The sequence below is a fragment of the Perca flavescens genome, chromosome 19 (assembly GCF_004354835.1).
Source record: "Perca flavescens isolate YP-PL-M2 chromosome 19, PFLA_1.0, whole genome shotgun sequence".
NCBI classification, from domain to species: Eukaryota; Metazoa; Chordata; class Actinopteri; order Perciformes; family Percidae; genus Perca; species Perca flavescens.
Genome location: NC_041349.1, coordinates 25,754,623 through 25,778,320, shown reverse-complemented (window position 1 = coordinate 25,778,320; position 23,698 = coordinate 25,754,623). Strand labels below are relative to the sequence as shown.

The following is a 23,698-nucleotide window of genomic DNA, read 5'->3' as shown; positions in this document are numbered from 1 at the left end:
TGTCATGTATGGCTGGGCAATATATCGATATTATATCGACATCGATATATGAGACTAGATATCGTCTTAAATTTTGGATATCGTAATATCGTGATATGACACAGGTGGTCTTTTCCTGGTTTTAGAGGCTGCATTACAGTAAAGTGATGTCATTTTCTGAACTTACCAGACTGTTCTAAATGTTCTATTATTTGCCTTTACCCACCTAATCATTAATCACTACACACTACAATATCGACACAATATCGACACTGAGTTATTTTGTAAAAGAATATCGTGATTATTTGATTTTTGCCATATCGCCCAGCTCTAGTGTCATGTTGCTCTTATATCTAGATCCCTTCAATTAAAGTGTAACCAAAATGTGTTGAGTCGACCAAAGCCGTACCATACGATGGAAACATGGCATTTGTCCGTCTGTCGTTTGGCGGCGGGCAGGTCGTGTAGCGAGTGGATTTATTTAGAGCGTTTTTTTTTAGCTGAAAGCAGCTTTCGGCTCCATTTTGAAACGAGGCTGATGAGAGCGCTCCGAATGGGCTGCACGATATGAGGAAAATATCCATTTGTGATTATTTTGACTGATATTGCGATATGAGTCACGATATCGGGAGGGAATGATCATTTTATTAAAGTATATAAAAAACATTTAATGATTATAGTGGGAGTTTTGCGAGGATCTGTACCAAACAAAAAAAAATGTTTCTTTAGTTTGTAGGATAGGATTTGTAGGCCTGCACCACAATACTTCATTCAGACTGGTTTGACACATATTTTGCGCATCATTTGATCTGTTGTTATGCAAATATTAATTACAGTATAGCAGCTTTAAAAGAGAACAGCAACATCCTTTAACATTATATTTCAGGTCAATCAGTTTGGCCAACCCCTATATTGTCCCATTTGCTACTCGTACCGCTTCTTTTTCTCTTGTCCTTCTCTCACAGTCCACAGTACAGAAAGCAAAAGGAAATTGATACGCCCAACCCTAAATCACACCAAATTTCCACATGTTCAAAATAAGATTTAATATTGAGATTATTTTGTTGACTGCTTGCTAAAAATCCCCTCACCCTTCAGGGTATGACGCAGGGGCCTTGTTCCCAGCACATGCTAACAGTTGCATAACATGGTGTTAAGGCTCTGCACTGCCTCTCTCCGGACCCTGAGGGCAGCGAGAGCGAATGCATGGCTTCATCCTCTATTTCTGTTCTCGGCCTTCTTCTCTTTCTCTCCCTCTCTGGTGTCCACATTTGCACAGAACAATAGCAGAGCAGGTAGTTTAAGGTGAGAGGGGTGGGAAAAAGTTCTCGTTTGTCCTCCCTGCTTTCTCATCTCAGAGGGATTTTCTCGAACATTTCTCTCGCTCTCTCTGGTTATTTCCCTTAGTGAAAATGGGTCACCTTTCTTCTGTCAGGAGAATGCCTGGGTAAGTATAGACTCTATATTCTGTGTGTGTGTGTGTGTGTGTGTGTGTGTGTGTGTGTGTGTGTGTGTGTATGCATGCAAGGTTTTTACTGTCTAGGGGGGATGTTCCGAGCCCTGGAAAAGTCATGTGCAAGGACCATTTTCTGGGGCTCATTAGGTGAAAAGGGGGGGTGGGGGGTCATAGTACAGTAGGGGTAGAGTTAGGTTAAAATATGGATTGGGGCTACTTCTGACATTTCAGCAAGTTCAAACAACGCTCCTGACGATTTATCGTGATAAAAGACAAAGGAAATCCTGAAACTTTTCAATAATTTTGCCTCCAAGAGCATAGTCTATAGCTACGACGTTTCCTTTCCAGGACTGTTCCGGTGCTGCCGGATATTCCTTCCGCTATCTTTGTGTTGGCGTTCTAAACTGTGGTGGATTTCTGAGGACTATGGTTAACTGCTCCTCAGATCTCTGCAGGGTAAATCCAGACAGCTAGCTAGACTATCTGTCCAATCTGAGTTTTCTGTTGCACAACTAAAACAACCTTTGAATGTACACATGTTCCACCAAAACAAGTTCCTTCCCGAGGCTATTTTACAGAGGCCCCGTTGCTCCGTCCGGTGCTTAGCGCCGCCCAAGACGATTGTGATTGGTTTATAGAAACGCCAATAAACCAGAGCCCATCCCAGAATGCTGTGTGGACTAGCCAGATCCTCCTGCGCAGCGCTGTGGAGGAAGGTCTGGCAAAGTGGGTTTACCAAGAGCATAAACACGACTGTGGTATTACATCATCTATTGAGGCAAGCAGCGTTCCCTAAAGCCTCCCAAAGAAAATTTAATCTGACATTTCAAATGCTGGTCTTTAGTAAACTCAGAAATTGTTGGATTTTAAAAGGGAGTAGATTAATGCTATGTGTAAGAATGCATAATAAATATCCATTATTACTTCAGATTAATATGGAGCATTAGTTTGCTAGTTGGCAAGCTAATCCAGGGAGCTAATTTCTGTGTTTACTTCAGTTTTGACTCAGACAAACTTTTTATAATATAATAATGATCAAATTTCAGTTATTTTCGGAAAGCTTTAGCAACTTTCCCTGATGCTGTATGTTGTTTTGCCAGGGTGTCCAGGATCTCTACAACAAGTGAAAAGTTTACTAAAGATCACTAAAATGCCAATGATATGACACGGTACACACTTCCGGTCTCCTAAATGGGCGTGGCCTCATTTGAAAAAGTAATGAACGTCATGTGGATGGATGAAAATTGATACATATATACGATACGTATAATTCATTAGTATTTTCTTCTGCTAACAGATATTTACACAGCAAAAAAAAAAAAAAAAAATTGTTTTGTTAGGACATTCACAGACGTTAGCTTCTCTGTGCGGCCAGATTTCAACAAGAGTTTGGTCCTGAGACAGAAACGAGTCTCAAACTAAGTTTATTTCTCCTGATTTGTCCTCCCTGAAAAATGCCATTTTAGTGTCAGAATGTGCTGGAGATATGTGGCTTGTGAAGAATGGCTCCAATATTTACTTGACTATGGGGGCGAAAGAATCGGTCATAATCTGTGTTGACGTTCACTTCTCCCATTGGAATCAATGCACTCAGGACCTGCCGCTAGTCTCCTAAAGAGGCGTGGCCATGGCGGAGCCCACGAGGCACAGATACAGGAAACTACTAGTTGGGGCGTCTTCGTCTCTGGCACAACCTATGGTCTGATTGACCACAATTTTAAGACCCTGCTTAAAATAATATTGACATTTCCCAAGTCCCAAGTAATCACAAGTAGAGATTTGAAACCGAGGCTCAGGACTGTACAATCACCAAGCAACAAAACTTAAAGAGCCAACAAGAACTCAGTTCAAGCCAGATTTTCCAACTACTTTAAGTCATGTTATGTGATTTGTGGACCAAGAAGGGCTTTGGACTTTCAAGACTTCTGTTACGTCTCACTGCAATTTGTGGTTGGCAAAGTGGGAAGCTGCTAGAATTAAGGACAGACATTAAGTAATGTGCGGGTTTCAACTTAAAGATGTTCTAATACTGTATATGCGGCGGCAGCCGTCGTGTATATCAGTGTATGTGTGCTCTTTCCCGGGCTGATTTTGCATTGTTCCACCTGATGGAAACCCTGCATCTGCTCTCCCTGTCTCTGGCAGTATAGTATGCATGCAGGCAGCGTTAGATGGACTTTGAAGTGAGCGCACCGATGCACTTCAAACAAGATCTCACACACTTTGCCTGTGTGCCAAGAGGAGAAAGGCAGAAATAAAAGAGCTTCCCCGCACCCTGATAGAGTGCACTCTGATCCACCCTCTGTCTCTCCGCCTATTCTTCCATCTGCCTCCGCTTTCCTCTGTACATCAGTGCAAAACAACTCTCTGCAAGTACCGTGTGAGCTGTTTTACAAATTGTAGCAGTTTTACAAGTGTTGCTGTGACCGAGAATGGGAGACTGCTAGCACAGACGCATGCAGACGTTAACCACAGTTTCCCTACCTTAGCCTGTAACTGGGTGAGTAAAAGGGAACCAGGTCAGAGTGAAAAGACTTTGTCTCAGCACTGTGTCATGTCATGGTGTGTGTGTGTGTGTGTGTGTGTGTGTGTGTGTTGCCATTTTTAACAGTTCACAGTGCAAAACTGGTATCTGCAAAGCTTCTGGAGTAACATATAATTAATATGCATATGGTTAATTATCATAACATGGTGAACATATATTGTGAATGAAGACTGGGTGACATTTTTTTTAATTTTTTTTTATGAATGGTGACGTGGTTTGTATTGGGTTTGCTTGACAGTTACTATATACTATATGTATATCCAAAATGAAGCCTTGGCAAAGCAGATGAGACACAAATGTTAACATTTTCATATATCCGATTTAAGCACGAGCCCAGCGGTATCCTACACACGGAGTAACTTTATCATCCCTTTTTTGTAAATCATACTGTGTGTGCTAAGTTACAGTACATGCATTACATACATTCAGCTCTAATATGACAATAAATGATAAATATACAGGCCTATTGTGTTCTTCCGTTACTTTTAAAGGCAGCAACAAGTAGTGTGTTAGAGGCTAGCACACACATCTATCTACTGTAACTAACGCTGCCACACAGACTGACTTTAAAAGCTTTCATGTAACCCAACATATATTTCTCTATTACTTCCATTTCAACAAACTCTACAAACAACATATAGAATGCATGCGTTGCTGTCACACACTGCCTTGTACACAAGCAAATCCAAAGCCGGCAGTGTAATATCTATAGCTGCAACTAACGATCGTTTTCATAGTCGATTAATCGGCCTATTGCTGTCACGACTAATCGATTAGTTGTTGTGGTCTATAAAATGTCAGAAAACGGTGAAAAAATGTTGATCCGTGTTTCCCAAAAGCCTAAGAAGACGTCCTCAAATGTCTCGTTTTGTCCACAACTCAAAGATATTCAGTGTACTGTCACAGAGGAGTGAAGAAACCAGAAAATATTCACATTGAAGAAGCTGGAATCAGATACATTTTCTTTAACTTTTTGCCAATTGCACATACTATATATTTGTTGCACATTCTGCACTCAATCTATTCAGCCACTTTTTTTTCCTCCATATGTTAAACAGCTATCTTGTATATATTTGTTTCTGTATTTATTGTTTATTTCATAATGTCCCCAATATGTGTGTTTGTTTATGTATGCACCAACCATCAAGGCAAATTCCTTGTAAGTACTTACTTGGCATAGAGCTGGGCGATATGGAGGAAGTCAAATATCACATATATATTCTTGACTAAATACATCAATGTCGATATTGCTGCGATATTGTAGGGTTGACTATTGGTGCTTTCACAAAATGTTTACACAATGAAAGTTTTGATAAATAATCACTGATAGGTTGGATATTTCAGCCTACATGTTGTCATCTTTGAGGTCTCCCAACATCATTTCTGAGTCATCACCCGATATCAATCACCAATAACATGGATACAATGACTAAGTGGGTAAAGGCAAATCATAGAACAGCTAGAAGAGTCTGGTATGTTCAGAAAATGACATTACTCAGGGTTTCTGCAGGTTTCACCGAGTCAAATGTAAGACTTTTGAAGTCCATTATGAATTAAATATAAGCAGTCCCTCCGGGATTTCGCGATGTCGCGATCGCAACAATTCACGAGTCTTCAACCAATCGGAGTGAATTTGGTGCGACTCACAATTTTGACCAATGACCGCAACTTTTCCGCTGATTTGACCAATAACCGGAGTTTCCCGCAACTTCTACCAATCCCAGCAGTCCCACGTGCCAGACTTTGTATCAGTGTGTGACTCTGAGAGCCACTGACCAAGCGGGAGTGAGGATGGGATGACGTAACACGCGCACGTCGCCAAATTCATTTCCTCGTTTCTGATATGAAGACAAGATGTGTGTGACTCGAACATCTGACATTTAGCAACAAAGCGTACAGCGAAAGACATTTCATTGAGTCCTGCCAACCTGTAGAAATTTTAACATCAAAGTACGCTGTAACGATTTCTCTAAAGTCGCTGAAAGCTGCCGCTGTTTCAAAAGAACTATACAACAAAAAAATTATCTTTTTTTTACAACTTTCACTGTCTCTTGCAACTTCATTGCAACAAAGATACAGGAGACATCGCAACTTTATCGTTTTTTCCAAAAGCTCCCGCAAAATCAGGCATTTTGGGCAGCAACAATCAAAAAAAGGCCGTGAAAACCTGGAGGGACTGTATAAGACCTATATCACAACATAAAAATATGCAGAGTTGTAGTAAATTAATTTATTCAAATTGAATAAAAGTGAAACAGAGTAATAATAGTCTATGAATATACAGCAAATTATATTTAGACTAGCAAAAGAAAGAACTACAACACCACGGGATAAAAAAAAAGAAGAAAAAAAGCGCTGCGGAAGCATAAGAGGTAGCGTTGCATGGACGTAGAACCGCAGAAACCCTGTTACTTTGCTGTAATGCAGCCTTTAAATCTAAGAAAAGACAAAAAACACTTGTGTCATATCACGATATTACAATATCAAAAATTTAAAATGATACCTAGCCTCATATATCAATGTTGATATAATATGGATATATTGCTGAGCCCTAACTTGGCAATAAACTCAAACCGTCTTCTTTTATAGATCCTTGGTAGCAGTAAAATTTCAAATTCGCAAGCACAATTTACTCCCTATCTACAAACCCCTTGGCGATTACTTTAATATTTGGTAACTAATGAAATAATCTTTGCAGCTCTAGAAATCACATGGTGATTGGAGTCTTTAAAGGCTTACGGTGTTACTGTACTGTATGTGCTGACCGTACCGAAGTGTAGAGGTAGCCCTCGCTGTTCATGGCAACGTAGAGCCCCGTCTTGGTGCTCTGGATGGCCACTATCCTGAGCCCCACAGGAATCAAGTTGAACTGCACTGGAAGAAAAAGAAGAAGAAAAAAAAAAAAAAAAAACAGAGAGGGAGGAGTGGTGTTAGAGCAATTATTCTCTCTCTTAACAGTGCTCACGGTGCTTCCTCGCAGCATAACAAGACAATTGCTTTCCAGCAGTCTGATATGTCATCCTCCCTGTTGTACAGTAGATCAGTCGGAGGCGGGAATGGGAAGTGTGTTAAAAAAAAAAAAAAAAAAAAAACAAAGAGATGGAGAGGCATGAAAGGATTAGGAGAGGGAAATTTAGGAGGAATAAAGTCTGGTAGCTCTGGGGATGGGGTGGGAGTGACTGCACGGAGAATCCCCCTGCTGGAGAGAGAAAGATAGCGAGAGAGTGTAGCTTAGCGGAGAGCTTTAGGAATACATTAGACGGCGACATTGCCCGAGCTTGCTTTGAATTCATTTGGTCTGTCCCGACACAGTAAACAGCGCTTTGTAATGCAGTTTGCTGAATACCCCTCCTGTGGAACCTTGGATTTCTTATGTGCATAACTCTCCATATAAACTAACTTCAACTGAGCCACTGGAGCGAGGGACACACACACACGCAAGCACACACACACACACACACACACACACACACACACACACACACACACACACAGTGCGTTTCACTATCTTTGTGGGGACCCGTCATTGACACAATGCATTCCCTAGCCCCTTACCCTAACCTTAACCATCACAACTAAATGCCTAACCTTAACCCTTACCCTCACCCTAACCATAACCTAATTCTATCCCTAATCTTACAACCAAGTCTTAACCCTCAAACAGTCCTCTGAAGTTGTGGGGTCCAGCATTTTGGCCCCACAAAGTTGTCCGGACCCCACAAGTATACTGTATTCCCGGTTTTTGGACCCCACAAATATAGTTAAACAAGAACATACACACACACACACACACACACACACACACACACACACACACACACACACACACACACAAAGTGTGTTTGAATCTGTTGTCAGAAGTGGGCTTGCCTGAATGTAATTTGTTAGGTGCTTGTCTGTCCAAGTCCAAATCCATGTCTGTAAGGGCTGCACGATATGAGAATATATATATATATATATATATATATATATATATATATATATATATATATACACATACACACACACATACACATATATACATATATACACATATATATACATATATACACATATGTATACATATATACACATATATATACATATATACACATATATATACATATATATATATATATATATATATATATATATATACACATATATATAAAAATACACATATATACATATACATATATACACACATATATATACATACATATATATATATATATATACATATACATATTATATATATACTAGGGCTGTCAAAATTAACGCGTTAATTTTTTAATATTTAACTCGTTAAAAAAAATTAACGAAATTAACGCAGCTGTGTTTGTTTACTTCATGTGGCGACTGAGAAACATAATACGTCTCCATAACAGCAGGCGGCGCTACTCGGTATTGTTGCCCAAGTAATGAAAACCGGCAGCTGATTGGACGAACGCGTCACATGGGTTTGTTTTCTCCGGAAATCCAAAGCCAGACTGTCATGGCGGCCGTTCAGAATACAATCTCATATTGTACTAAGATAGTTCACTGAAACGTGTTTCTGAAAACATTTTAAGCGAGAAATAGGCCGTGCAGTTGCTGAATCTGTCTTCATTTCAGCTCAACAAAGGTCAGTTTAGAAGATTTTCGTCAGATTTTGAGACTAGTCACCTCATTCCGCTCGCCATTTCCGGGTGAGTCCCGACTGCCCTGCCGCCGACTGAACTCTCGGCTCGTTGGAGATGAACTGCTCCTCGCCTGTAAAGTAGACGAGAGCAGGCGACAGCAGCCGGGGACGGTGACAAAAATCTGCTCTCAAGTCAGACAGTTTGTAGCCGTTTCAGCAGCCTTCAGCAGGACTAAATAAGCCAAATTGTTGCTGCTGTTGTTCTGAAAGATATTAAACATTCTGAACTTAGCGGAACCTTTCCTTGTTTGGTTTTTTGCAAAGTTAAGTGATTTAGCATTTAAATATCCATTATTATAAGATTCAGTCTCAATTTAAAAAAGCAATTAATCGCGATTAATTACAGCAAATTGTGCAATTAATTAGTTAATTTTTTTAATCGATTGACAGCCCTAATATAAATATAAATATATATATATATATATATATATATATATATATATATATATATATAAATATATATATAAACATATATATATATATATATATATATATAAACATATATATATATATATATATATATATATATATAAACATATTCTTTTATTGAACAAATTGACCATTGAATTCAATATAAAAGGCAGCACCAAACCAAAGAATGCATTTTCAAAGTACAGTTTTCTACGGATATTTTCTTTCAACCAACACAAAAAAATCCTTTTTGTGTCTATCGCGATATGTCCCAGCCTTTCGTGATGTGTATATTGCACCAGTTGATATTGCGATGGCAATAACAAATATTGTCCAGCCCTGTGTGTGTGTTTGCACGTGTGTGTTTATCCCTCTCAGACCACCTCGAGTGCATGCCATCTAACAGTGCCTTCATAAGATGTGACACGGTGAGCCGAGTGAAACTGACACAGCCTCCGCTGCCAGCTGCTCCACGGTCACACTGTCATGATGGCCAAATGCTACCATGACGATTAAAGCCCCTGAAGCGTTTGGACTGGGACCTGGGATGAGAAAAACAACCACCGACAGACAAGCTGCACAAGGCTGAACACACAACAGCTGTAATTACATTACTTAAAAGGAATCTTTCAACATTTTGGGAAAATGGGCTTGTTTTTGCCAAGAATTAGTTCGAAAATCGATACCACTTTCAGTCTGTGGACTGGGACTAATGTGCTGTAACGACTTAGGTCTTGTGACTTCCTGGAATCTTCTCGAGAGTCCAGGAAGTCACTGCGGCTGCCCGTTGGTCACTGAGAAACAGTTACAGCACGTAACTCCCAGTAAAACTGTTTTTTGTGTATTGGATGGATCTTTTTCCTTGGCCGTTGAAACCGCAACAACGGGTTCAGAAGTGTTTTCAAATGTCTCTGGTTTAGGGGCTCTGAAAGAGCCGTGTGAATGCGAGGTGTAACCCTAACCCTAGTTTAACCACAGAAAAAAGGATCTGTGCGCCGGGCGCATGTTTCAAAAGGGTTGTACTTAGTGTCTTCATTAATTCATTGGTGTGTTTTGGGCGTAACATGCAATAAACCAATCAGAGTGTCATCTCCCATTCCCTTTAAAAGCCAGGCACGTTTGTACCTTGGCGCATTGCTATTATGATGGTGGATTTGCACCGTAATATTTTTTATTCATAATCTTTTGTATGTTTGTGTGCTGCTGCGCTTCCCTGTATGTGTGTAACAAAGTGTGCGCGCGCTGTGCATAAGCCTAGGCACATTTTACTAATGCACTGTTAAAATAACAATGAAATGCTGCGCTATTGACTTTAGACCAGGTTTTTGTTGGTCAATGGTGCGATCACTTCCTGTTGCCTCAAGATGGCAATACGCCAAGAATGCACCTGAACACACCTCCCTGTAAGACCAGCACACCCATGGGCGCAAAGATGGGCGCAGGTGCGTTTGCTATTCAAACAACGTGGCCGCTGGACGGGAAACTGACAACTGCGTCGGTCTTAAACTAGCAAAGACACTAACTGAGTCGTGCAAGATAGGGCCCTTTAAGTCTTTGGAACTGGAATCGAATGTTTAAACATAGACATTTACTAAACATCAGAATTAGGATACTACCAACAAGCTTAGGCTTTGATTATTTTGGATACATATTATTGCGCTGCGCCGGGTAAAAGATAGGGCCCTCAGAATTCACCGTGCTGAACTTCTAGCAGTAACCGCCGGACGGCAAGAACTGCAAGAAAGTGTTTGCATCTAGGCGGTTGCCGAAGGGTATTTTCCAAAATGTGTTAACTATTCCTTAAATGTCCTTTAAGTATTTTAAACTATTCCTTTCAAATTTCAGGTGGAGCTTGAAAATAGTAATCATTGACTTTTGAAACAGTAGGTTGACAAAAAGAAATTATAACTCAAGGCCCTCTTACTAACTTTTTCTGGAGCTTTCAACATTTCTTTCTTTGTCAGCAGATGGAATAGATTACTGAGAAAATCAAACTACTAGCTATATTTTAGGATGATCATGACAAAAGTCTGCCAATGAAGACCAGGAAACTTCCGACTTGTGTTTGCACAACTCCAACATTATAAAATCCTAAATAATGTGTCACTGGTCATTTAAAAAAAAAGGCACTAGCAGATAGCGCTGTCTTGGAATCAGCTTTTACTGAACTACCAAACTCTGGTGAGAATACCAAAAGCAGCATCATTGTAAGAGTTTGCAGCATGTGTGAGGTTTTTTGCTTTTCTTTGACAAATGATAGGAATGCATTATGAGGTGGCAGCGTGGTTGTCAAAATGACGGATCTCTTACTCAGATGAAAGATGAAGTCTCAGGAGAATGTTTTAGATTCATGGAGCCATTAGCTTCTTTTAAACAAATCAATTTCAAATCAAAAGTTCTGCCAACATAATGGATGGAAGTTAAGTTATCAGACGGAGATAGAAAGTCAATGCTGACCATAATGGGGGAAAAAAATGTATACTCAAATTCAACCTTGTCAGAACTATTGAGTTTTGAAGTGAATTATTTAAGCTTCAAGAAAGTCTTGTTCTTGTCATTAGTAATTAGTTAAAAACTAAAAAGAACATACAACTTTATTTGTCCTAGTTTTCAGGCAACATCCATTCCACTTAAGGAAAACTTACAAGCTTGGATTCTATTTAAAAAGTTGTACATTTCAATGTTTAAAGTGCTCATATTATGCTCATTTTCAGGTTCATAATTAATATTTTGAGGTTGTACCAGAATAGGTTTACATGGTTTCATTTTCAAAAAACATCATATTTTTGTTGTACTGCACATTGCTGCAGCTCCTCTTTTCACCCTGTGTGTTGAGCTCTCTGTTTTAGCTACAGAGTGAGACATCTTACTTCTGTATCATATTTGTTGGCACTCGCACATGCACAGTAGCTAGGTAAGGAGCATTTATCCGCTAGCTAGCTCCATAGACAGTAAAAAAAAGGCTGTTTCTTCAACTTCGGTCAGTTACAAGGCAGGATTAGCTGGGAGACTTCTTCTAAACAAGGGCACACTTCCAACTTTGCAGAACAGGGACATGTAAGTAGTTCTTTTGTAGATTATGGTGAACTTGTGTGTGTTGTAGCAGTGTTTTGCCATTGAGAACCATTGCTATCGGTTGCGGTTAGCCAGCTCGTTTCGGCTAATGACGTAGAAAGCCGTGCAGATTCTCACCCGGAGACTGAAGGCAGGACACATTCAGAAACCCGTATCTCACTCAGGTTTTTCCCAAGTTTGTATGCGTGTGGAATAGAGTTTAGATTCTCTGCCCGAGCCCGAGCCCGAGCCCGAGCCCGACCTGTTATTTTTCGCCACTATCCTCGGTCCGGGCCAGGCCCTTGATCAAGCATTTGTGTTTTCTTTAATCATTACTTTAGCCTAATTGGGTGGGGAGAGCTATGCCATAATCAGAACTAGTATCTATATAGGCTATATTTAGGCCAAAGTAACAAATGTGTCCAAAAAGTTACACAAGTTGGACTACAGTTACAAAATGCAACATGTATCATGCGCCGAGTCTCCTCCTCTCGCACACATCACACCGGGGCTGCTGGGCTGTATTGTGGAGCTTAAGTGCAACATGGAGCTTGAGGATGTAAAGAAAAAAAGAAAAACAGGAGAATTACCTTTGAGCAAGTTTGGAGGAAAGTCGGAAGTATGGAACCATTTTAAACAAGTCGTGGGCAGTGACAACATATGTGTCGGCTTTGTTGAGTGCATTAAGTGCGGCCGCTGTTCGCCTATGACAGGAAATAAAACGGAGAAGTGGATGATGAACAGACACATGAAGCAGGCTCGCCATGGCAGAAAAGATGATAGTCAGCCTTCAGCGCCCTCTTTTGTTACTTCTCCAAGCATAGGTTCCCCGAGGGGGAGGCAAGTAACCTGACTCCGCCAGATGGATTGCTTCGCATTTGCTTGGCATATCCATCTGGGAACTTTCCGTTGGAGAACTTTTGGGAAGGGGCGGAATACTGGTTATTTGATTGGATGAACCATCTGTCTATCACCTATGTTGGTGATAGACGGGCCAAATCAACCAATCAGATCCACGAAGCGTATGAAAATACAACCACAAGCCCGCCCCTGCTGCTGCAGGCAAAGCATAGCTCGTAAGCTCAGCATGCAAGCAACATGTCGGTAAAGGAGATTTGCCGTTTGTGTAACGAGAATTTAGGAATAAAAGGCACCATTTCAGGTTCCCGGACCATATTCCAAAAGAAGGATCCAAGAGAAAAAAAGCATTAGCGAGCGGCTAACAGAATTAGGGCTACCTCTGGCTGATAATACTGGTTAGCTGATTGGATAAACCATCGGTCTATCACCACCTAACCCACCTCAAAACCAACGCTCATTGGCCCGGTCGTTTGGCTAACGGCTCCAAATTTTCTCTGCCTCAAGATGCCAGACTGATCTGCGAGTGGAAAACTGGAGCTTGCGAGATCAGGACGGTCTCACGAGGCTAGGAGGCAAGCCCTCCCATAGAAATAGCCTACGTTGAGTTTTTTTTTAAGTTTCTTCATTCAGATCCATTTGCGATCCTTTCCATTCATAATAAACAAACAGCGCAGTTTACATGCTTCGCTCTTGTTGCATTATTCATTTAGATCATTTTAAACAGATTTCTGCAGTTCAAACAACTCTGAAGCGTAGTTGAGAACGTCAGTTATGACGGCCCACGGATTAAAAAAGTGTCGGGTTGAAATTGGGCTCGGGCTCATAATTCCAGTTAATGTGTCGGGCCGGGCCGGGCTCGGACACAACGTGCACGGGCTGGATTTTTTTTGGGCCCGATCTAAGCTCTAGTGTGGAAGCACCCGAGACACAAAATAACACCCCAAATCCCAGAAAAAGTGATTTTTTTTCATAATATGGGCACTTGGTATATGGTCAGTTTTAACTGTAATCTGTCACTTCAATATAAATGACATGTGGTAGAAGAAGAACTCAGATCCTTTACTTAAGTAAAAGTACTAATACCACACTGTAAGAATACCCTGTTACAAGTAAAAGTCCTGCATTGAAAATGATACTTAAGTAAAAGTATGTAAGTATCATCAAGACAATTTACTTAAAGTATTAAAAGTACTCAATGCCGAAAAATCCTCACATTTTAGAAAACTGGAAACGATCCAAACAGTGCTGTGTTTAATAGGCTACTCATTTTAGTTGGACTTGTAGGCCTGTATATTGTTGGGTAGTTTAATTTATAATAAAACATTGTATTTTATAAACTACATGTGTTTTATGTGCACAAATCTTAATTTGCAAGTAACTTGTAACTAAAGCTGTCAGATGAATGTAGTAGAGTACAAGTAGAAAGTGGCATGAAAAGAGTCAAGTTAAGTACAAGTACCTCAAATTTGTACTTAAGTACAGTACTTACTGTATTACTTTCCACTTCTGCACTAAACACAGTACAGATAGGGATGTCTGTCCGGTTTGAAGGTGCGATTTGAACGTTGGTAATGAAACTGCACACGCTTCTCTCTCCCTCAGTCTCTATCTTCAGGGCCCAGCTTCTGTTTGCTCGATCGATGCCTGCATCTCAAACAGTCGCTTTGGCAAATGAACAAGGTGTCACCAAAGACCATGGCCGGGATGACAAATAGAGCATGGCGCGCACACACACCGCCACCCTCCTTGCCCTCCCCTTTCCCTTCTCTCTAGTTTTCCCTCAGTCTTTAAGGCTACATCCACACTACTGCGTTTCCATTTGTGAAACGGTGTTTGGAAACAAAAACGATCTCCGTACACGCAAGCGTTGTAGTTCCGTAGCAGAACTAATTTCTGTCCACATTAACACGACTGGCGACGCATAACACAGGACCATTCGCATGCACTAGGGATGCATGTTAAACAACAAGCAGATTGTACGGCAATACTCTGAAGTTGAAAATCAAGGATTGAAAATACCTTAGGGAAAAAAGAACAAATAACGAAAAGTAAGAGCAGGGGATTTATTAGCTTGGACCAGCGGCGAGGTGGAACGGTTCCTCAAAGATATGTAACGTAAAGCCTACCTAACCGATAACACTGACCGAAGACTTACTGTGTCGTCATTTCCAATTGTCTCCGTTTTCGTCCTGCCAAACTCCAAACAACCCCGGAGTTGTCAAACTAAAACTGGCTCAGCAGTTTTTCCGAAATTCCGCCTCTTTAGGGGCTCAAAAAACACAGGGTAGTGTGACGTAAGGCGTAAACGTAGCAAAAGATAATTGTTTTCAAACCAAAAAGTAGTAGTGTGGATTAGGGCTGCACAATATATAGCTGTTTTAACGTCATTGCGATATCAACTAGCGCAATAAACACATCGCGAAAGGCTGCGACATATTGCGAAAGGCTGCGACATATCGTGAAAGGCTGCGGCATATCGCGAAAGGCTGCGGCATATCGCGAAAGGCTGCGGCATATCGCGAAAGACTGCGACATATCGCGAAAGGTTACGACATATCGTGAAAGGTTACGACATATCGCAAAAGGCTGCAGCATATCGCGAAAGGCTGCGACATATCGCGAAAGGCTGCGACAAATTGTGAAAGGCTGTGACATATCGCGAAAGACCGCGACATATAGTGAAAAGTTGCAACATATCGCGAAAGGCTACAGCATATCGCGAAAGGCTGCGACATATCGCGAAAGGCTGCGACATATCGCGAAAGGCTGCGACATATCGCGAAAGACTTTGTTATATCAGTAAATATCAGTAGAAAACTGCACTTTAAAATGTAACTATCATTCATGTTTTTTTAGTGGTGCCTTTTTATTAGATTCAATGTTCAATATGTTCAATAAAAGAATGCTGGAAATGATTTCCTTTCATTTCTTTTCACACCGTCCAAACTGCCTCCTTAGTATTGAGTATTGAAAAATGCCTCGTCATTCAATACCTAACGAGTGAATCTCATCAGTGTCAGTGAGCCAATAAGCATGCAGCATGCTTCTACCAAGATCTAATAAAGCTGGTGATTGGCTGTCTTAACGTTACGCGCAGTAGAAGCAGGCAGGAATAACGTTACACACAGAGACAGGGCTCACGTACTGTAGTAGGAGTTGAAAAATAAATACAACTGTGTGCCGCAATGTGACCTATTGTAAATTCTTTCAGTTAAAGTGGATTTTGTAAAATTGCTATCAAAAATAGTACCATTTAGTAACCGGTAGCAAAGTCACGATATTGGTAGTGGTACTGGTACTGAATTTTTTTTAACGATACCCAGCCCTAGTTTTAAATTCAACAAGTAATTTGTTGTGTTTGAGCAGAATCTTGAAAGCAGCAGAAATGCGTACATTTTAATATCCGTTTATTGATGGCAAGTAATATCGTTATCGCGATATCCATCAGCATCACCGCATATCGCACATTCCCCTAATAACGCTGCCTAGTGTGGATGTAGCCTTACATTTACCAGCAGTCTTGCTGTGGTGTTGATGAACCCACATAGCCTGCTACTCACTGAGCGCACACGGGATTCTTATTTTAATACTACTCAGCTGGAAGAAAATGCTTTCAACCATGCCACCAAACTAATGGTAGCTTCATTAGTTAACCAGAGTTCCTTTGTTAACGATGTACTGTGTAAGAATGGAAAGCTTGGCAGGCGTAGCAACAGTAGCAGGGCTTAACGAATGGTCAATTACTCCCTACTTCTCAGACACTCTCCATTGTCAGTTGTTTCCTTCATCTCTCTCTCTCTCTTTATTTTCCCTCCCAAGAAAGTTTTTTTTCTTTTCTCATCCTCAATCAAAAAGAGCTTTTCTTATCAAATGGATCACATAACTTTCAGCTTGGATAATAAGAGGCAACCCATCTCTCTTTGGTTTTCCCTCATCCCCCCTCTCTCTCTCTCTCTGTCCTTTCGTTTGACTCGCTTTTTTTCTCTGCAACTCACATAGGAGGCCGCTGGATTAATCAAAAGTCTTTCGAGGGAGGGAAAGGAAGACGAGGTGGAGGGAAATGAAGGGGGAGGGTGGAGGGCGTTGCCAAATCAATCCCACAAGTCAATTTGAGGCTTGAGATCATCTACACAATAAATAAGCACGGAGAAAGTGGAGATGGGGTGAGAGGGAGAGAGAGAGACACAGAGTTGAGCTATGCAGAGGGCATCTGCAGGCCTGCACACAGGGCTGGCGCTCTGCTGGGTTGTATTGTGTAGCCCAGTTGGTCTCCACTGGAATGAGAAGAGGATTATAGTCGTCCGTGAGAAGTCCCGCAGAGTTTAACTTCTGGACAGGCGCAGGCTCTTTATTCTTTCTCCTAGTGGAATGGATCTGACTGGACGGAAGCATTGCGGCGTGATAGGAACTTAGACTTCTAAAAATGGAATTGTCTTCTGTCGCTCGTTGTCCAACGGGCTAAACAAAACACAGTTATTGGACTCCAGGTAGTCTATATCCACGACGTTCCACTTCAGGGATTGCTCCGTTGCCGCCGGAAATTCCTCCGGATGTCACTCTTTTTTTGGCCGGATGTCAGTTACCTTCCGCTTTTCTTTGCGTTGTAATTTTTAACTCTGGTGGATAGGGCTGCCACCTCTTAGTCGATTAGTCGACTAATCGGCCGTTTTGGTCTTAGTCGACTAAGATTTCTTTAGTCGATTAGTCATTTTTTATGCTTATTCATGCTTAATTACTCATTTCCAAGAAACTTATGAGCACATTTATGGTAAACACAAGATTTAAAGTGGTGCTTTTGCAGGATTAATTGTGGAGAAACTCAGTTTTACAGATGGTTAATTAACTACATCTATATTGAGCTTTTCTAGTCTTAACCACCTCTCAAAGCTCACAGCTCTGTCAATTAAATCAACTAATCAATTAGTCGACAAAAGTGTTAGTCGACTAAGAATTTCTTTAGTCGAGGACAGGCCTACTGGTGGATTGATGAGGACTATGGTTAACTGCTCTTTGGATCTCAGACAGCTAGCTAGACTATCTGTCCAATCAGAGTTTTCTGTTTCACGACTACAACAACCTTTGAACGTACACACGTTCCACCAAAACAAGTTCCTTCCCAGGGCGATTTTGCAGAGGCGACGTTGCTCCGTCCGGCGCATAACGTCGCACAAGACGATTGCGATTGGTTTAAAGAAATGCCAATAAAGCAGAGCATGTTTTTCTCCAATCCCGGAATGCTGTGTGGAGTAGCCAGACCCTCCTCCGCAGCGCTGTGGAGGAAGGTCTGGCAATGTGAAACTAGACTCCCGGAGACCAAGTCCTCTTTGGTAAAAGGGACCAGAGAGCTGGGTGGCCAGTGCATTAACATCCTTTAACACAGAATCCTCAAGCTGAACTAATGAATCATTTACTGCACTGTCCTGCGAAGGCAAAAGACCTTAACTCGCTAGAGTGTGAGTTTCATACAAAAGTATTATATGTAGAACTCCCAAAATTTGACAACTAGTTGCTATAATGAAGAAATGTTTGTGTGCAAAAAATCTTGAGTTCAAAATTGACCTTTGACCCTTGTTTGGCAGTTACTGTACTCCGCCTTTGTATCATGTGCCAAAAAAAAGGAGTCATGCAAAGCCAAAAGGCAGTAACTGACATATAATCAATATGTGCTTGCTGTTCACCATACTTACATCCATTATAAGAACACCTAACCAAGGTCTAGTCATCATGGTATTTGTTTTAAATTATATAGAAGACCTTTGGTTGTTTTTGACTTGGATTACTACTTTTTAATTCTGAGATAAGATTTAGGTTAGCCTACTTTGTACGGACGTTAGCAATAACTAGCTTAGTGCTTTTATGGATTTGTGTAAGATTGTTCTGGATACAGCAGATGACATGCTTTGCTATGGATTTTATCTTCCATGGATTATATCGGATTGAATGGAAAGGTAGGATGCCTGTGTATTTAATAATTCGTTTTCAGCATCTGATGTGAGGCTCCGCCAAGTGAGGAGGTGTGTCAGCAGTTAGCGCTACGTGACAGATTAAAGTTAGCTAGCTCCGGGCTCTCACTGACACTGACAGTATAGGAATCATCGCCACTTTATTTGAAAGATATGTCGTGTGTATGTTACGGGGTTTGGTGACAATTAAAAGCGGCAAACTTTGACAGTATGACGAGACCAGAGTACAGTAACATCACGGCGGCACAGTAACATCTCTCTTGATGCCTGGCTAAACAAAGTCAGAACACCTTAACTCAACTTCAGCGTGCCGGAACAAAGGCAAAGAGCCGTAACAGCTGTTATAGCGTTCTGCTGTGGTTTCTGCTGTGGTATGGTTTTGGATGTTACGGTTGTCATAGCCCTTTATTTTCTCGTTAAAACAATCAAATTGACTCACGATATTTATTCACATGATAAAGGAGGTCTCAAATACCCCAAAAGTGACATTAACTCATTTTTGCCCAAATATGATGTTACGTCGTTTTGCCTTTGTAGGGCAGTGTAGCTTTTTAACAGTGGAGTTCCCCTCACTGGTGACTGACAGCGTTGTTGTCAGCAGTTCAAACATGCAACAAACTGAAAGTAATCAAAGTATTCCATATTCCCTGTCTATAGGCTTAAAATTACTAGGGGTGTTTACAATACATCGACCTGGATCAATATATGGATGCAAAGTGAAAATATCCATACATATAATCATCTTTAAGATGGGCCTTTATTTTTATATCCCACTTTATATTTATTATTTTTATCAAAAACAGTTTGTTTTTCATTTAAATGTCTGGAGGAGCTCAGTAATATGTATGTCAAATCATATTTTAGTTGTCTTTCATGAGTTGGTATAAATGGAACCGATTGTGTAAAATGGACATATATTGCCTCGTATTGATCGCAGGCCCCTAAATTTAATGGAAATTATATTCGATTCAAAGGCTGAGTATGTGATATGCACAAATATCGTGTTGTCCAAAGAATCAATACAATATTGTAATGTAATATTGCATTGTATCATTCCTCAACTTTCCCAGTCGTTTGTTGCCCCTGTCCCAGCTCTTTTGGAACGTGGTGCAGGCATCAAATTCAAAATAAGTGAATATTTACCAAAATGCCAAAATTCCCCCTCCAGCGCAACGTTGTTTAAATAGCAAATGCACCATCTTTGCGCCCATGGGTGTGCTGGTCTTACAGGGAGGTGTGTTCAGGTGCATTCTTGGCATATTGCCATCTTGAGGCAATGGGAAGTGATCGTGCCATTAACCAACAAAAACCTAAAGTCAATAGCGCAGCATTTCATTGTTATTTTAACAAATTAGTAAAATGCGCCTAGGCTTATGCACAGCGCGCACACACTATGCTTGTTACACACACACACACACACACACACACACACACACACACACAGGGAAGTACAGCAGCACACACACATGCAAAAGACAACAAATAAAAATATTACGGTGCAAATCTGCCATCATAATAACAATGCGCCAAGGTCCAAACGCGCCTGGCTTTTAAAGGGAATGGGAGATGACACTCTGATTGGTTTATGCATGTTACGCCCAAAACACACCTATGAATTAATGAAGACACTAAGTACAACCCTTTTGAGCCATGAGCCCGGCGCACGGACCCTTTTTTCCTCCGTCAAACCAGCAAAAGTGGATTTGGACACGCCCTAAACGCACCTGTGCCAGGTGCTTCACGCTGTGCGGATAGATCGTTAAAATAGAGCCCAAAATATCTACATCTTGAAACAAGACATGGGCTGCTGCGTTTGTAGTAGTAGTTTCAAACCATTAGGTAACAGCATATGTTGCACAGAGGCTACTTGGAGAGCAGAGCGATAGTGGACGGGGCAGGAGCGAGGGATTTAAATGGAACACACCTGCTCTTGAACACTTTCAGCCCAAATTATTCATTACAGGAACGACCGCCTGTTGTAGGCTTAGCGCTACTGCTTTAAGAGTCTTTTATTTTCTTAATATCCATTCATTTTGGTATTCTATCCCTGTTTTTATGTTAATTTTAAGTATGTCTGTCATGCAACTTCCTTATTGCAAAGCTGTTCTGCATTGCTTGTATGAAAAGGAGCTATATACATAATTTTTTTAAATGTTTAATTATTACTATGCCTTTTAACTAGTCATCAGAAATACCTACAGACTTGAGTTTACTCAATTTACTCATCCTCTCCCTCTTTGGTGGTCGGCAAACAGAGTTTTACCAATTGTACATGACTGCCATCTAACCATGGATGTGCAGTGCAATGCATTATGGGCCAATCAGTTGGCCATCAGTAAAATGACACTTGGACTGCTAAAAAACAAGTCGATTTGCGTCGGCAACGTGTGGAACTAATTCACACGCTTGTCATTTGGGATGTAAAAAATGAGCTTTAAGGACTTTTAAAAAAAAAAAAAAAAAAAAAAAAAAAGACGCGTAGAGGAGCTTCACGCCTGATTTCCCTCGTGGTTGATGACAAGACAACTACCTTTCACTCTCCCGTTATTTACCTTCCACCTCTTCCCCCAGGCTTTCCTCTCCACAGCCGATTCATCTGAGCCTTTATCGGTCTCCCTTTCAGTCCATCTGTCTTCTTCTCTCTTTCCCTGGTGTTTTCTGTCTTTTCAACCCTGCCTTGTCATGAATTAACAACCTTTTTCTTATCTCAGTGTGGTTTTTTTTAATACGTTTCTCCATTTCTCTTCCTTATTTGTTCCCTTTCAATTCCCTCTTCACTTGCTGTCATCGCCCCCCCGCCCCGCCATCCTGTGAAACCAATACTTTTCCATCCGAGTCCATTCATCTTTGTCCTATTTTACCCTGCAGCCTTCTCTGCCTGTTTCTTCATCACTCGTCTCGTCTCTGCATCCTCTGTCCTTACTTCTCCTCGTTTGGTATTCTTCGTGCTCTGCTTCTCATCCTCACGAGCCTGCCCTGGCACTCCCCCCCCCCCAACCCCCCCACCCTCCTCATCTGGCTGACGGAGCATTTGCTTTCGATGTTCACATTTCTTCCCTCCTTGAAAGCTGCGGCTCTCACACGGAGCCAACTTTTCCCTCATCTTGCCTTTCAAGTCTTTTGGATTCCTTTCTGCCCTCTTTGAAGGGAGCGTTATCGAGCGCTGGGGAAAGTTAGACGGAGCGAGAAAGAGCAGACTTTTTTTTTTTCCAGAGCAGAGAAAGAGATAAGTGAAATTTCCCTCTCAACAGTGGGAGATGGTAATTACAGTGGATAAAAGTCAGGGGAATGAAGCTTTTCCTCACGGCTTCTCGGTGTACACACTGAGAGTCAATAGCTTTCATCTCTCCGTCCTCCGTTTTTTTCCTTTTCTTCTCCCGTCTGTCAAACTGTCTGTCTTCCTGTCGCATTCAGTTGTTTTTTTGTTTTTTTCCTTCTCTCTTCCTTGCTGAGAAACCGAATTCAGAAATCCAGTGACAATCAAGGCAGCAGCTCCATCCCTCATCATCACTTGTTCGGTGCATTTATTCTCTCTGTTCTTTCTTTTGTGTATTTCTTTTTTTTTTTTTTATATCTTCTTACCTTTGATATCGGTTTCCTTCCCGGTTTGTTTCCTAATCGGTTTAGTGACAGAACCCTCCAAACCCCTGTCCTTGTCTCACCTCCGTTGCCACTTTATTGGTGGTTTTGATTGGCCCAATATTTGGCACTACGGCACCCACCGCGCACCAACCAAAGTGTAGCTACATTTGAATCAGTTATTTGCTTCTATTACAAACACTGTCAATCAAAATCTCTAAATAAATGATATCTTGGAATATTTTTTTTTTTTCAAACTTCAGTGTTGTTTGTTGTTTATTTAGTCATGAATAATTTATGCTATGGAGAAAAAGATTAGAAACCATGTCTTCAGGGGCTTTTAAAGCTGCGATTCCTCAAACAGCGCGTTGGCCTCCAAGGGGCCTGACACAAAAAATGGACGGGTCATGAGCAGAAACAATGATGCTACATAAAATTATATTTATTATTACTGCATCTCTAATATTTACTTTTTTTTCAGATGTTCTTCTAGTCTTATTTTTTTAATTTTTGTAAAACATGAAATAACTTTTTTTTCATTTGTTGTTTTTTTAAGCATGGCTTTATTTTTGTACCTTTCAAGCTATGTTTCCACTCATATAAGTGAGTTCATAAAGCCGGAGACTTCCTCAAGTAACAGCCACAGTGTGCAGAGTTTTAACATTCCTAACTATAGCCTTGAGCCCCCACAGAATCACAAAAAAGACGCTTTGGCACACTACAATTAACAACTCATGTCATCAGAATGATTTGAAATGCTACAAATTAAAACTTTCCACTCCATGGGTTTAATCACACACAGACTTTTCAAATCAATCCATTCTTACCCATTCATCAGCACACATAGGAAACGGCATTACAAAAAAAAATCTGTCTGCACAGTAGTTAGGAAAATGGTTGGCAAACTGTAAAGAACAAGCTTTATAGTACCATAGTAAACTGGCTAAAACGCACAAAATTTGTAATAGGACTGCACGATTTGAGGAAACGTTGAACATCGAGATAACGACATTACTTGCGATAAACAAACCGATATTTAAGTCTACTCAGTTCTGCATTTCTGCTGCTTTCAGTATTCTGCTAAAATACAACAAAATGCTTGTTGAATTTAAAACAAATGAAAGGAAATCAATCTCAATATTCTTTTACTGAACAAATTGAATTCAATATAAAAGGGCACCACTAAAAAA

General features: G+C 40.8%; 1 protein-coding gene across 1 annotated transcript in view; it reads right to left on the bottom strand.

Annotated features, from left to right (window-relative positions):
- The window catches only part of fgf11a (fibroblast growth factor 11a), a 135,212-nt gene that overhangs the window by 29,342 nt on the left and 82,172 nt on the right, over positions 1–23,698 (bottom strand). The window contains exon 3 of the mRNA XM_028564676.1: positions 6,751–6,854. Within this exon, the coding sequence (XP_028420477.1) occupies positions 6,751–6,854 (104 nt within the window). The remainder of the gene's footprint in view (positions 1–6,750; positions 6,855–23,698) is intronic.